Source organism: Pseudophryne corroboree, chromosome 1 (assembly GCF_028390025.1).
Source record: "Pseudophryne corroboree isolate aPseCor3 chromosome 1, aPseCor3.hap2, whole genome shotgun sequence".
Taxonomy (NCBI): Eukaryota; Metazoa; Chordata; class Amphibia; order Anura; family Myobatrachidae; genus Pseudophryne; species Pseudophryne corroboree.
In genome coordinates this window covers 932,216,660-932,230,934 of record NC_086444.1, presented here as the reverse complement: position 1 = coordinate 932,230,934, position 14,275 = coordinate 932,216,660, and the positions used below count along the sequence as shown (strand labels likewise).

The window sequence follows — 14,275 nt, the reverse complement described above, 5'->3', positions numbered from 1 at the left end:
GTAATCCATAATGTGTTGCCTTATAGTGTCTCCAACCAAAACATAGTAATGTTTTTGTATGCAGTTGGCAATGTTAGGACAAGCACACATGTGTAAATGATTCTAACAACCTTACTATTTGCAAAGCTTACACATGAGTTTCTGTTGCAGCATCTTCCACACAATGTGCTACTGTATGGCTGAAGTGGACATACATATCTTTACTGGATGTTGTGTAGGCCATTTTGCTTGGTTTCCATTTCATGTTTTACTGACTTGGGTAAGTATAGCAGATTTTGATGGGTATTGACTTAATGAGTTTAAGTAAATGGTTTTTTAAAGATCTGACATTTTTAATTGTTATCACAGTTTGTTACTCACAATCAAGATGAGGGGAGTGTGGTTGTCGTCTTGGAGGTGTGTCCAAAATTTGGAGTGGGGGCACCGAACAAACAGTAGATAATCTTCGTGGCGGGGTAGCCTGCTGTGGTTGGGCCTGGACATCAGACCTTGCTTTCTTTGCTTGCAGATGTTTTTTGTGGTGTGTTCCAGAAGTGCGCCTTCTGCTGCTTAAGACTTCTTTGGATGGACCTAGTATTGAAAGTGACATTTTGTTATGGCCATTCATTTACAAACCTAACCTATACTACAATGGACACTTAACCTGCTTCCGCAGCGTCATCATCATCAGATGTGATGGGAGTGACTGTAGGATGACCAGTACTGCTTTTTTTCAACACTGTAAATCCAAAAAAAAAATAATTCATGCTATTGTTAATACATCCACCCATTATGCTTATAAACATTACATCTTTAAAAAATGGATGTTTTATTATGAATCTAAAAATAAGGACATTAAACACAAAAAGCACAACAACAAACCCAAAACATTGTCCAATAGCCATATGCACTATGGAAAGTGCAACACAGGGAATCATATACAGGACACAGACATAGGACACAATTCCAAAAACATACACTAACAAGCCAAAACACACACAGCTTAATTTTCAAATAAAATGAAAAAAAAAAAAAATAAATACAGATGCGATATAGAAATAGGTCTGTGATGTGGCACTCCAAACACACATTAACACAATATGAGGCCAACAAAAAAAAAAACCAAACAGTAAGGTAACTAAGTCTGCAGTTGTTGTGTCAGTGTACAAATACAGACTCAAAATGAACCAGCAAATAGTGGCCTTGACTTAAACAATATTACATTGAGTACTAATGAAATTATACATGTAACTGCCTTCAAAGACACTTTGCACTACTCCAGCCTCTAACATATCAACCAGTGATTTGGAAACATTGCACATGGATAACTGAATTAAAAAACATAGTCCAACTTTCAAAATGTACAATGTGCAAAAGTAAAACATTATTGCTGGACAATTCAATGACACACCAAGTCCAAACTACACATGGAAAATGTACTGTCCAAAAACCACATGACATACAAGCAAGTAAGACATTACATTGACTTTTGTATGAAACATGACCCAAAACAATGTATCTGATGATGCACACTTGAAGATGGGAGTAATATGCAATGTCACATGACACACATTTAAAACATACAGTAAGCCAGAAGTAATGTCATAGAATGTTAAGGCAAATACACATGCTCACCATCCTTCCTGGGGCGATCGGAATCCCGGACATGGGTTGCAGACACTACTTCTGGAGGGATTATAGTCTGCATGGGCTCCTCATAGTCCAGATATGTGGCAATAAAGGGCGGACCACCACCGGTTTTGCGAGCCGACTTCGCCTCCTTGGCCATTTTGGACTTGACACGTAGCTTTATGTCATAGTACCGTTTGCGGCACGTGTCCTCCGTCCGCTTCACCACCCCCTCACTATTTACAGCAGCAACTACTTTCGCCCACAACACCGTCTTCTTCCGTGTTGGCAACTTGGCGGACTCAGGCCCAAATTGCTGCCGCTGATACTTCATCAGCTCCCGCACTAATGCCACATTTTCTGCATAACTAAACTTGACATTCCACCCAGTCTTAGTAGTGGTGCGTGGCTGCGGAGCTGTCTGACTGTCACTATCACTGTCACTTGAGGCTGCTGCAGCACCCTCACCAACCTCCTCCACCTCACTAACCTTACTAACACTCACCTCCTCCACCTGACGACCTCCTCCCCCTCACTAACACCCTCCACCTCACTCACCTCAGCCACCTCTGAGTCACACATAATTGTGTGACTAAACAATTAACACAGAAAAAAAAAAAAACACTCCTCCGCTACCACTACACTAATCACACACACAGACACACACACAAACACTGACAAGGGACTATAAATAAAAAAAACTTGGACAAAAATTGAGACAAAACCAAAAAATACAAGACAACAAGAATGACAAAACTACTTTCAAACACAATACAACACTCAGAACTCGCAAAAAATACTCCTCCAAACAAACACTACTCACCAAACTCCACTGCACAACCTCTCTCCTCACCACTAACTAAACCCACGAGGTGCGGACGGTTTGGGGCGTATTTATATGGTTGCACACAGACACTCCTACCATCTGAAACACAACCAATCACGAACGGGGATGAAAACCGAAACTAAAAGTGAAAATGCGGCCGCGGGAAAAAAAAAACCTGCCGCGTTTAACTTAGAAAAAAAACCAGCAAAAACAACACAAACACGTACGCAAACGACAATGACGGCCGTAAATGTGTAAAAAAAAAAAACGACTGCCATCGACATCGGAAAACACGAAAACAATAAACTCGAATGCTTAGTAACTTGGCGTATATAGTTTCAAAAAGTTGCATGAAAATGCACCCGATACAAGACGAGTTTAAACACTACACAAACCGACACAAACACGAATATTAGTAAATTTTGGCCCATGCATCCTAATTGTTCCTTGGGCCTCAATGTACTATGGGGTCTAATCTATTTATGTAGTTCTGTTGTTATATTTCACTACAATACAGATCACATCATTTCAATGCAATATATAATGGTGTTAAGTAGAAATTCAGGTATACTTACCTCTCCAGTGGTGCCATGCAAACAAGAGGCCCTCTGCGATCTTGGGTTCACTTGCAGCCATATTGCGGTGTTGAATTGCAGGTTCTGGCAGCACAGTAAGTACACCGGGGTGGGGGTGGGGTGGACAGAGCAAACCAGGGGCAGCGGGGAGGCAGCACAGTTCAGTAAGTCCACCTGCAGATCAGGGATAGTGGGTGAGGGGGGGGGGGGGGCAGAGTGAGATGGAGGCAGCATGCAGTCTATATTCAGGATCACTTCATTAACATATATGCTTTCCAGGAAATTCTCTCTCAGTGGAGTGTTCCTGCCACGTGGGGAGCAGAGGAAAACTTTTTTCTCTACAACTCTCACCCTTGGCTCCTGTGATTAGCCTGTTCGTGAAGGGGGTGGAGAAACCAGGGAGGCAGCAGTAGTCTCTGCTTTTCCCCCTTCACCAGCCTCATTATGTCATCCTGAGATGGCAAATTTTTACTACTGGGGCATCGCTGAGGAATTTGAGATTTCTCCTTGGTAACTGCTTCTCTGAATGGGATGAAGAAGTGAAAAGCCCTGTTATCACTTATAAGGAGCTTTTTACTGCTACATGACTATACCCCTATAATATCATTCAATGACAGCAGATGCTTGCTGGTAATGACTGGGGCGCCTACACCACACCTTCCCTCCTTTCTTCAGTTGGACTGTCAAACAAACCAAAGATCATAGGAAAAAGGTGCTACATGCAGCTGGGTCTCTTGCTAGGGACGAAAACGGGGCTTTTTCCGGGGATTCTGCTTCGCCTGCCGGAGGCCCAATTAGCCCTGGTAAAAAAACGGGGCTAATTGGATATCCCCCTAAATGAGAAAAGTATTTGTGGCTTATTCAAATTGGTCATGAAATGCATTGTTTATGGGGGATTGTATTTCCTGCCAGTCCACATCAGCATGTATATAGTTATATCGATTGAATGCACTAATTGTATCCACGGAAAGTGGCCATTTCCCCTGAGCACAGAACAGTCCTCTGATGTTAACATCACTATATCAAAGCACTGCAGTCCTCTAATATTCATAGCTCGTTATTGCTTTATTGCACCTTTAAAAACAAATGTACAGTATAAGTAGACTGGCTATTTGAAGACTAGTACTATCAGAGGACCGGATGGCAGTTTTTCAGATTTGCAAGATTAATTTAGCCACAGTATGTTATTTCCTGGGAAATAAATCTTCTTATTGAGCATTAATATTGCATCACAGAATTAGCAGTATAATGGTTTCTGTGGGAACATTCTGAAACAAGAAAGTCTTTATTGTTTAATTAACAGAGCTGATATTTTTTTAAAGTATGAACAAGACTAATCTGCCTGATTTTCTAAGCTTCAGCAATGGGTTATTTTCTAAGCTTCAGCAATGGGTTGCAATTACTGGACTTTATAAAAAAAGAAAACCCGGTGGTGGGAGGAGATGTATCAAGCCATGGAGAAAGATAAATGGAGAAGATGCCCACAGCAACCAAGCAGCTTCTGTTAATTATCCTGTACAGTCCTTGAAATGACAGTCAGAAGCTGGTTTGTTGCTATGGGCGATCACCACTTTATCACTCTCCATGGCTTGATATATCTCCCTCTGGTTTTATAACAGACAGGAACTCATTTACGCATTGTGAAACATCCACTGTGCTGTGCAAAAAAAATTTGAACTAACAATGGGCTTAACTCCTGTTTGTATGCAATGGCTGATTATCGGCAGACTGCATGTGCCGCGCTCGCAATGCGTATGTGCAAAGGTGCCACTGTGATCCCGCTTGCAATGAGGAGAAAAATGATTGACAGTAAGTGACCATTTGAGAGTGCTAACGGGGAATTTATGGGGAGTGGTTGGGAAAACCAGGTGTGTCATGGTCGTTTTCGGGGCGTGTGTCTACTGACAGCTGCAAACTCGTATATGTGCAAAAACATGGTATCTGAGTAGCTACTGCTGTGTCCGGTCTGCGTAGCTGTAGACTAACCCTTAGCCTGAATGTACCTCTTTTTTGTGTATAGGCTCCATATGTTTATGCAATTCTGAATGATTCTGTGACAGTTCTGGTGGGCGTCTCTTTTCATTTCAGGGCGGCAGCTTTACTTCCTAACTTTAGCAATTCTATAGCCTAGACAAATGCACTTGCTAATGCATGAGCTTACAAACCTGAATTAGCCCCAATGTGCTTTGATTTGTGCAAGTATGTCTAGCCCACTGAGGTGCATGGGTTATTGAGCAAGATGGGTGCATCTGAGGAGCAGATATTTACACAGGCAAAGGGAACTAATGTAGCTGAACAAAGTATGAAGTAGGTCTAATGGGATTCAGTATGATTTACAGGCGGCCGGGATGCCGGCTGTCAATATAACGACAGCAGGGTCAGTATGCCGGCAGTAGGGTGAGCGCAAAAAGTCTCCTTGCAGGATAGCTGTGCTCGCCACACTGCGGGCTCGTGGCTTGCTACGCTTGCCACAGGATCTATTCTATGGGCATTGTGGACACTGTAAAGTGGGAATAGTCCTGTAGCGCTGGTATTCTGGCTGGTGGCATTGCAGGCTGGCTGGATTCCGGCATTGGTATCCTGACCACCAGGATCCCGACAGCTGGCAAATTAAACGGATTTCGTCTAATGGTACGCCCAGTTTTGTAGTGCAGTTTCCGTGGTTTAGGAAACTGAAGCATCCCGGGCAAACCTGTGCTGAACCCAGGGCTGTGCGGCAGTAATACTAACCACTAAACTGCATAATTTGGCAGCAGCAGCTGCTACTGCTTAGCATACAAATCATACTTGCCGACTTCAGGAGGCAACCAGGTCAGGGCATAGACGGGCGGTGCAGGGGCATGGAGGCACGATTGCATCATCAGGGCCCTGCCCACTTAGCTCTACAAGCAGACAGATGAGGGGGGAGGGGGGGGGGCAGCGGCTGGCCAGTTCCTGGAGATATGCCATCCACCTGATTTTATGGAGCCTCCCGGACATTAAAGGAGAGTAGGCAAGTATGGTACAACTCTGAATCAGGTCCAGTGTGTCCCCATAAATCATTAGGCCTAAACTCTGAGTCAGGTCATAACAGACTGAGCAACTGGTTTGATTCCCAGCAGCACAAAGGGTCCATACTTAGAAGAGATAATGTGACTCTAAGGCTATGTACACCCTGGCGCAAAAATGCTTGGCGCCAATTGTTAGGTACATGAAAACAGAAAAGTAAACAGTAATGTTTAAAATGCATTTAACTTAATAATAATAATAATAATAATAATTTTATTTATATAGAGCTCTTTAAGGCGCTTAACAGATACATAGCATAATATAGTACAGAAAATAATGAAGTACATTTTCATAAAATACAGAAGCATGAAGATACTAAAAGGGACATTATGGAAATGCTTGAGTAAACAGAAAAGTCTTGAGTCTACTTTTGAAAGATTCTGTAGTCGGGGCCTCTCGCACTGTGCGGGGAAGTGAGTTCCATAGAGTCGGAGCCGCATGACTAAAAGCTCGACCCCCAGATGAATTACGGTAGATTCTAGGTACTGCTAAAAGTCCTTCATCTACAGATCGCAGTAATCGCGTGGGGCAGTATGAGGTCAGAAGCTGTTTCAGGTACCTTGGGCCTTGGTCATGTAATGCTTTGAAACTCAGTAAGCCAATCTTGAAGATGATTCGCCATCGTACAGGCAGCCAGTGAAGGGAGTAGAGGATGGGTGTTATGTGGCTAGAACGGGGCTGGTTGGTTAATAGCCTGGCAGCTGTGTTTTGCACCAGCTGTAAGCGCTGCAATTCTTTTGCTGGTAGACCAAGGTAGAGGGCATTACAGTAGTCTAAACGAGATGATACAAATGCATGTATGATTTTTGGCAGATCATCTGAGGGAATTAAGTGCTTGATTCTGGCTATGTTCCTCAGGTGAAAGAATGAGGATTGGATTGTGGCTGATATCTGATGTTTAAGTGTCTATCCACCATCCAGGACAACGCCAAGATTCCGCACACGATCACTGGTCTGTAATTCTGAATCCCCGAGTGTAAGTCCAGTTGGTTGGCTATGCTCCAGTCTTGTCCTTTGATGTTGCGGTCGTATCATAAGGACCTCTGTTTTATCCGGGTTCAGTCGCAGCCAACTGGCGCTCATCCACTCCTGTAGTTCAGCTAGACAGCCATTTAGGGTTGCTATTGGGTTATCAGTGCCCGGAGCAAAGGACAAGTACAGTTGTGTATCATCTGCATAGCAGTGGTAGACCAGGCCATGGCGCCTGATTATTTCGCCCAATGGGAGCATGTATACTGCAAAAAGCATGGGGGATAGTATAGAACCTTGTGGGACACCACATGGCAATGGCACTGGTGGTGATGAGTATAATCCAGATGATACTCTCTGTGACCTGCCTGTGAGAAATGATTTGAACCAGTTTAGGACTGTGCCATCCAGACCACAGAAATGTATCAGTCGCTCAATCAGAAGCCCATGGTCCACGGTATCAAATGCTGCCGAGAGATCCAGAAGGATTAATATTGAACAGTCACCTCTGTCTTTTGCCATCAGAAGATCATTTAACACACATAACAGGGCTGTTTCAGTGCTATGTCTTCTCCTGAATCCTGATTGAAATGGATCATAAATATCATGGGTTGTCAGGCGGGTTTCCAGTTGATTTGCAATGACTTTCTCAATAACCTTTCCTAGGAAAGGAAGGTTTGATACCGGTCTGTAGTTGGTCATGCAGTCGGGATCTAAATTAGGTTTTTTAAGAAGCTGTCTAACAATTGCTTCCTTTAGGGGTCCAGGAAAAATGCCTGTCTGCAAAGAGCATTGAACAATTTTTGTAAAGACAGGACCAATTATATCCATACAACCTATTAGAAGCTTGGTTGAGGCTGGGTCCAGATCACAGGTGGTGGGATGCAAAATCTGAGCAATTTCAGCAGTGTCCTTTACATCCACTGGATCAAAGCTGGTCCATGAAGGCAGGTAGCTTATATTGGCAGGCTTTGTAGTTTGGCACTCCTTTGATGGCACTGTGGAGATTCCAGCCCGGATGGTGGATATTTTATCTGCAAAGAAGTTTGCAAACTCGTTGCATCTTGCCTGGGAGAGGGTCTCATCAGTCTGCAGGCATGCTGGCTTGCAAAGCATCTCCACTGTGCGGAAAAGTTGAGCTGGCCTATTGTTTGCTGCTGTGATCTCATTTGACAGGAACTGTGCTTTCTTACGAGTGATTGTCGATTGATATTCTACGTCATGCTTTATTAGTTTTATTTTGTCATCCACTTACATTGTACGTGTACGTAGCTTAAAGTCCCTTAATCTTGACTACATATTGATTCATCAAAATGCAAGTAAGGTTTGGCAAATAACAAGGATTTCATAGTTTAGTTCACTGTGCAGGGGCGTTTCAACAGAGGAGGGGGCCTGTGTGCACATCCGGGTGGACACCTTCCTCTGCATGGAGCAGTAGTCTCCGGCATTTGCTGGAGTCTATTGTGCATGCACAGGTCTCTGGAAACATGGCGCCCACCATGTTCCGGAGACCAATATAACTACTGCGCATGTGTGGTGGCCATTTTGGCGGTGATTTCTGCAATGATTGCAGCGTCCGATGCTGAACTCCGGAAAGGTAAGTATTCAAATATGGGTGCAGTGTGTGCGGTGTGAGCTTCCCCTGGACCCAGGTCCCTGTGTACACAACACATTGCACCCATTATAGAAACGCCATCGCATCTGTGCCAGATTTAATGCAATTAACAATGCTGGGCTTGTTTTAGGATGCTAGAAATCTAAATTGTGGATTGTATTTAATGGGGACCTTAGAGCAATGGGGCATTTTGCATAGGGTAGAAATCCTCATTATGTCTATGTATGTATTGTAAACATATGCAATTAAAATCTGTTGCAAAATAAATTTCTTGTTTTGTAACTTGTCATTCTTTCATCCTCTAAATAAAACTGTCATGCTGTGTTCTGTCCCTGCTCTGATCACAAGTGTTTAATTTATATGTACTATTTTCAAAGATCTTACTTTCTTATTTGGAAATTCCACTTACTGTAGAAGCAAGAAAATGAATAGCTATTTGTTTTAGATTTGCAGTCGGCAAAACTGATTTTGCAACATTTTATTTGTATGTAAATTTATTTTTTTACCTGATGGTAATATAAACTGAAGAGGATTTAAGTGCGAATATCCCATTAAATATATTATATGAATTTCAGCTTTATTATTATTATTATTATTATTATTTTGACAAAATAATGTAATATTACTTTATACCTTATCCAATAGGTGCTCTCTGCTATGCTGAACTTGGAACATGCATAAAAAAATCAGGGGGCCATTATACGTATATATTGGAGGCATTTGGCCCATTACCTGCATTTGTGAGAGTATGGGTAGAACTGCTCGTCATTCGGTAAGTACTACATGTGATTTATTTTTATTTTATTTTGTGTTTGATTGTTAAATAATATCTTATGTTATGTATGCTTTATAAATTAAAAATGGCAGCATCTAAATGTTTACAGACATACCTCAAGAAATCCCCAAAATAGCACCAAAACCCTCTGGGGCTTATGAAATAGCCAGCAAATCATTAACACAATGATAATGTACTGTACCAAATGGTTTGTTCTACTGTCAACAGAGGATAAGAAAGGATGTGGCTGGAATAAGCATCTGAGTACTTTGTTATAATCATACATACTAACATCAGACTTGGCTGAGGGATGGAGAGAGTGGCAATGGCTCACTTGGGGTATGACTATACCTCCATCCTACCAGTGATGGCAGCCATGCCACAGTAAAAGTTACATTTTTTATGTTGCACCTGCCTTTATGAGACACCTACCTTCTCGGCATGTGGCAGTGTAACACTCCCTCGCAAATTGGGGCAAACGTTCCTCAAAATCGAGACTGTCCCACAAAAGTGGTAAGGTTGAAAGGTGTGCAATACAGAGTCATTTAAACCCAGTCACAATACATTTAGTTATAACCCGCTGAAGGCTTACTCAACACTCTCAATGACATGAGCTGAGATGTATAGTCATTATTAAATCTTTATCTGTGTTGGTTATTTCACACAAAGCAAAATTAGCAAAACAATGTGGGGCAGATGTAAAATGTGCAGAGAGATATTTACATGATAGATGCATGTCTTAACTCAAATCTAAATAGCAGTGTAAAAATAAAGCTGTTCAGTGTTCACGGGCTACATGCAAAAGCCAGTGCCGTAACAAGGCACTGTGCCGACCATGCCCCTAAACCTGTAACGTCTAGGGGGAACGGGCCACCAGAGGTGGTAACTAGAGTTCTGCTATGAGCATTCTGATGAATCTCCAGGCTGCTCCACAGGCTGCAGAGTGTATGCCCAGAGCATCCCTTGAAGTTTTGAGTGGTTCTACAGTAGTGCCATGGGGTAGCATCACAGCCCTAGTTATGGCCCTGGCAAGCCAGTATTTACCCTGCATGCAAAGAAATGTGTATTTGCAAAGTTACTTGCTTTTTTGTTTAGCTTTCACCTCAGCCGTGTGATGATAATGCAGCCCTGTAGTATGATTTTGTATAATGTAGAAGTAACTATCATGCCGATTGGAGCAGTGGAAGGTATTACTGGGGGATCCATTCAAGATATTGGCTGTCAGGATCCCAGCAACAGAAATATCGACGCCGGAATTCCAACACCCATCAGAACACTGACGCCGTAATCCACAACAGGTCAGGATTCCGACGTCAGAATCCCAAAGGAAAGTATAGCAGGGAGGGTTAGGGTTTGGCTACGGTGAGAGGGGGGTTAGGGAAGGAGGTTGGGGGATGTTAGGTTTAGCTGCCCCCTAGATTTAGATTTTGTGTGTTTCACGTTAATCAGATGCAGTTTTTATGCATTATTTATGTTGTGATGTCACCATCATCTAAAACTTAGAATCAAACCTAACATGATAAATAATTAAATTGATTAGGATAACGAAAAAGCAATAGTTGTATGCAGGATACTGAAATTCTATTTTTACTTTTTCTGACTTGCACATTCCATACTTGCTCAGACTCCTGGATTCACTAAAATGCCCCTAGATGCCAGGATAGTAGACAAACCTGATGCACTACTTCTGCAATGAGGTGGACAGGGAAGGGTTGTGATAACGCAACTCGCTGTTAAAAAATATATAGAGCCTTTTTAATTAAACGTGGGCTCTTGTATGCATTAACCAGGATAATTCTCTCCCACCACTAGACACAACTTTTCTTACAGTATATACAATTTATCCATATTTGCAGGCACTTAAATATGTACTGAATAGGCATACGAAGTGATGACACTGGGTACTCAGTGGATGGACCGCAGAATGAGGGCACTTTGATAATATCTTCTCCTATGCATATAACACAAAGAAAAAGTTTTAAAACCTCTTGTTTTTTATACTGTTGAAATTGCTGCATTCAAATCTATGCATGGAATAATACAAGTGACTTCCGCTGAGAGAAAGTGGATTACAGACTAGAAAGCTTTTAAAAAATACACAATATTCTTTCCTTATTATCTTTCATTTTAGAACACTTTCAAGGGCCCTGTAATTGCTGCATTTTCTCGGCTATAATCTGAACTAGTATTTTCCTCTATTTTCCCAAGTTTTATGTCAGCAGCTATTTCCACAATTTTAGTCTCACAGTAAATTCCAGTGTAAAATCTGCTACAGAGAACTTTAACAAATTTCCTCTCTCTGCATAGATCAGAAAAAAGGGGGTGAAAAAAAGCACACAGGTTACAGAAAAAGATATCATAGTTCTCCCTTCACATTTCATATCTGAAGCTGTACTGCATCAAAGGCTGGCATTATGTTACCATTTTGCTACCTCAGGCAATAATCTTGACCATAGATGAAAATTAGAGTCAATCATTCACTTCCACTCAGAAACCCGCTGTAAAGCTTTGTCAAGTGTCACTGACCACTGTGTGTTTTATATATCCTAGGCCTACAGACATGCTTGCAGTTTAGGAGATGAAAACTGTGTGTTGCTGCTGTTCTAAATCTGCCAAGCGTAACATTAGTAAAAAATAAAGGACTATCACAAGCTTCAGAAATAACAGCAAGGCCTCTGGCTCAGGTTTTGTCACCCAATCCCACATGGGCCAAAAGGATGCAACGCATTCAATTGCCATAAATTGCAGACTGTCTTTACACTTCTGTTCAAACGTTCACCTCTTGGTTATTGCATCAGATATGGTTGAAGGAAAGTACCTTAGCCAGCAGTACAGCATGTTCCATTACTGTCAACAGGCAGCAGCAGCAGCAGCAGTACAAGTACATAGATTTTCATTGTACATTTTACAGCAAATACACTAAAACACATTTTGGAAAGTCTAACTAAATTATATATATTTTTAAATGAACATGTTGCTAATATCTTAAATGGTCATGTGGTCTATTCACGAAGCAGTGAAAAGAGTTGAGAAGTGAGCCTGTTGAGAAGATGCCCATGGCAACCAATCAGCTGCTCTGTACAATTGTATAGTGTGCAAATTATTAATGTTACTTCAATGCTGATAGGTTGACATGGGCAACTTCACCACTGGCTCACTTCTCCACCCTTTTCACTGCTTCGTGAATAGACTCCCATATTATCTGTGATAATAATGCAGATAGACGGTTGTTTATAAGACATCTAGGGTGGGATGTACTAAGGGTAAAATGCAGTCAATCCCCTAAAAAATTGCCTGTGCTGGAACCCTATAGGCAATTTCATCTTTAGATGGCATTGCCTATAGAAGCCTATGGACTCCTTTTCTACAAGTATCCTTCTCTGACCCCACTGTGGCTTGCACAGGCGGAATCTGATGGCCACGTATGTGCGGTAGAACTCCCGGGTCATAAATTCGGTAATCCTCACAATGCAAAGGACAGCACTTATCAGAAGGTTCTTTTTGGTCTATATTTGGAATTATTCATGAATACATGATTATTAAATGCTTCTGTGTATGCGATAATTGGCAGGATGTATCACATGCAACATGCAGTGCTTGATACACCCCGACCCTAATATGTTCACAGGATTAGGGAACATGGCATGGGTAATCTATTTTAGTCCTTGGTGACTACACAAAGGATATTTATTGATAAAGAGCACAAATGAATTACTGCAATGCATACTTCTTGCCTATTCTGCTATAATATCAGGGAGACTGATGAAGTTGGGGAGCTCTCCCAAGATCCCAGGATAGCAGACATTCCTCTCCTCCATTCTGTCCACTACTGCAATGAAATGGGTTAGGCAGGGCCATGATAACATGACTCAAATCATTATGGTTTTGACTCTTGCTTCAATATACCTGATATAGCAGCATTTTTTCGGGTAGTCCTCCAGAATCTTGAAGAATGGGGGGTTCTTCAACATCCTGCCCACTTCCTAGTGAAGTGGGCAGGATGGGAAGATAATGGCGAGAACTGCAGGTCCATATGAAGGGCAGGGATTAAATGACACAAATTGCGTTGCTTTAGCCCTGACCCTTTACCACAAACCCGCAATTCACTGCTTTAGGTCTGTCAATGAAGGCGGAACTAATGACCTGAGGGTCTGGGTCTGCTTCCAAAATGGTCAGCTGCATTTCCTCTCTTGGAGCAGAGAAACATAAAGTCAGCAAGTATGTTTCCTAAGGTAATCAGAGCTTACACAAGAAACCCATGAAAACATAAGAGAACATACAAATTCACACTGATAAAGCTCTGGTTGGAACAGAACTTGTATTCCAAGTGCCACTAGTCATGTGTGTCCTTATAACTCCTTATATATATCATATGCAAAATATTGGTTAAGTGTGCCTTTGTAGTTATCCAGCCTTACATATTTCCAACGTTATCAAATTGCTGCATGGAATAAATGTTTATTTTGTGCAATGATTATGCTGGTGCTGTAGTAGAAAACATAGAAAAACTTGAGTGCCACCAATTCAGAGTAGCCAACTATACATACCTGTAGGACTGAAATCGACATGTGCATTTTGTTCTGGGAGAGGAAAGACATTATTAAAAACTACTTGAATAAATAAATGTAATACAAAAACATTGGCAAAAGCAAATAACTTAATGATTCCCTATTTATTAACATACTCAATTGTCATTATTAGAATTACTTATAATAGTAATAATAAAAATAATGGTAATAATATTACCGTGGGCCTATTCATCATCCGTTATGAGTTGTCACTCATATTTCCACATGTTTATGCAAAGAGCCCATCCAATAACCACCAGTAGTACTGGTCCGCAGTGCCACCCAGGGCCC

At 41.7% G+C, this 14,275-nt stretch overlaps 1 protein-coding gene across 1 annotated transcript in view; it reads left to right on the top strand.

Moving 5' to 3' along the window:
• The window catches only part of SLC7A11 (solute carrier family 7 member 11), a 328,653-nt gene that overhangs the window by 16,154 nt on the left and 298,224 nt on the right, over positions 1-14,275 (top strand). Inside the window, exon 2 of the mRNA XM_063920358.1 lies at positions 9,287-9,413. Within this exon, the coding sequence (XP_063776428.1) occupies positions 9,287-9,413 (127 nt within the window). The remainder of the gene's footprint in view (positions 1-9,286; positions 9,414-14,275) is intronic.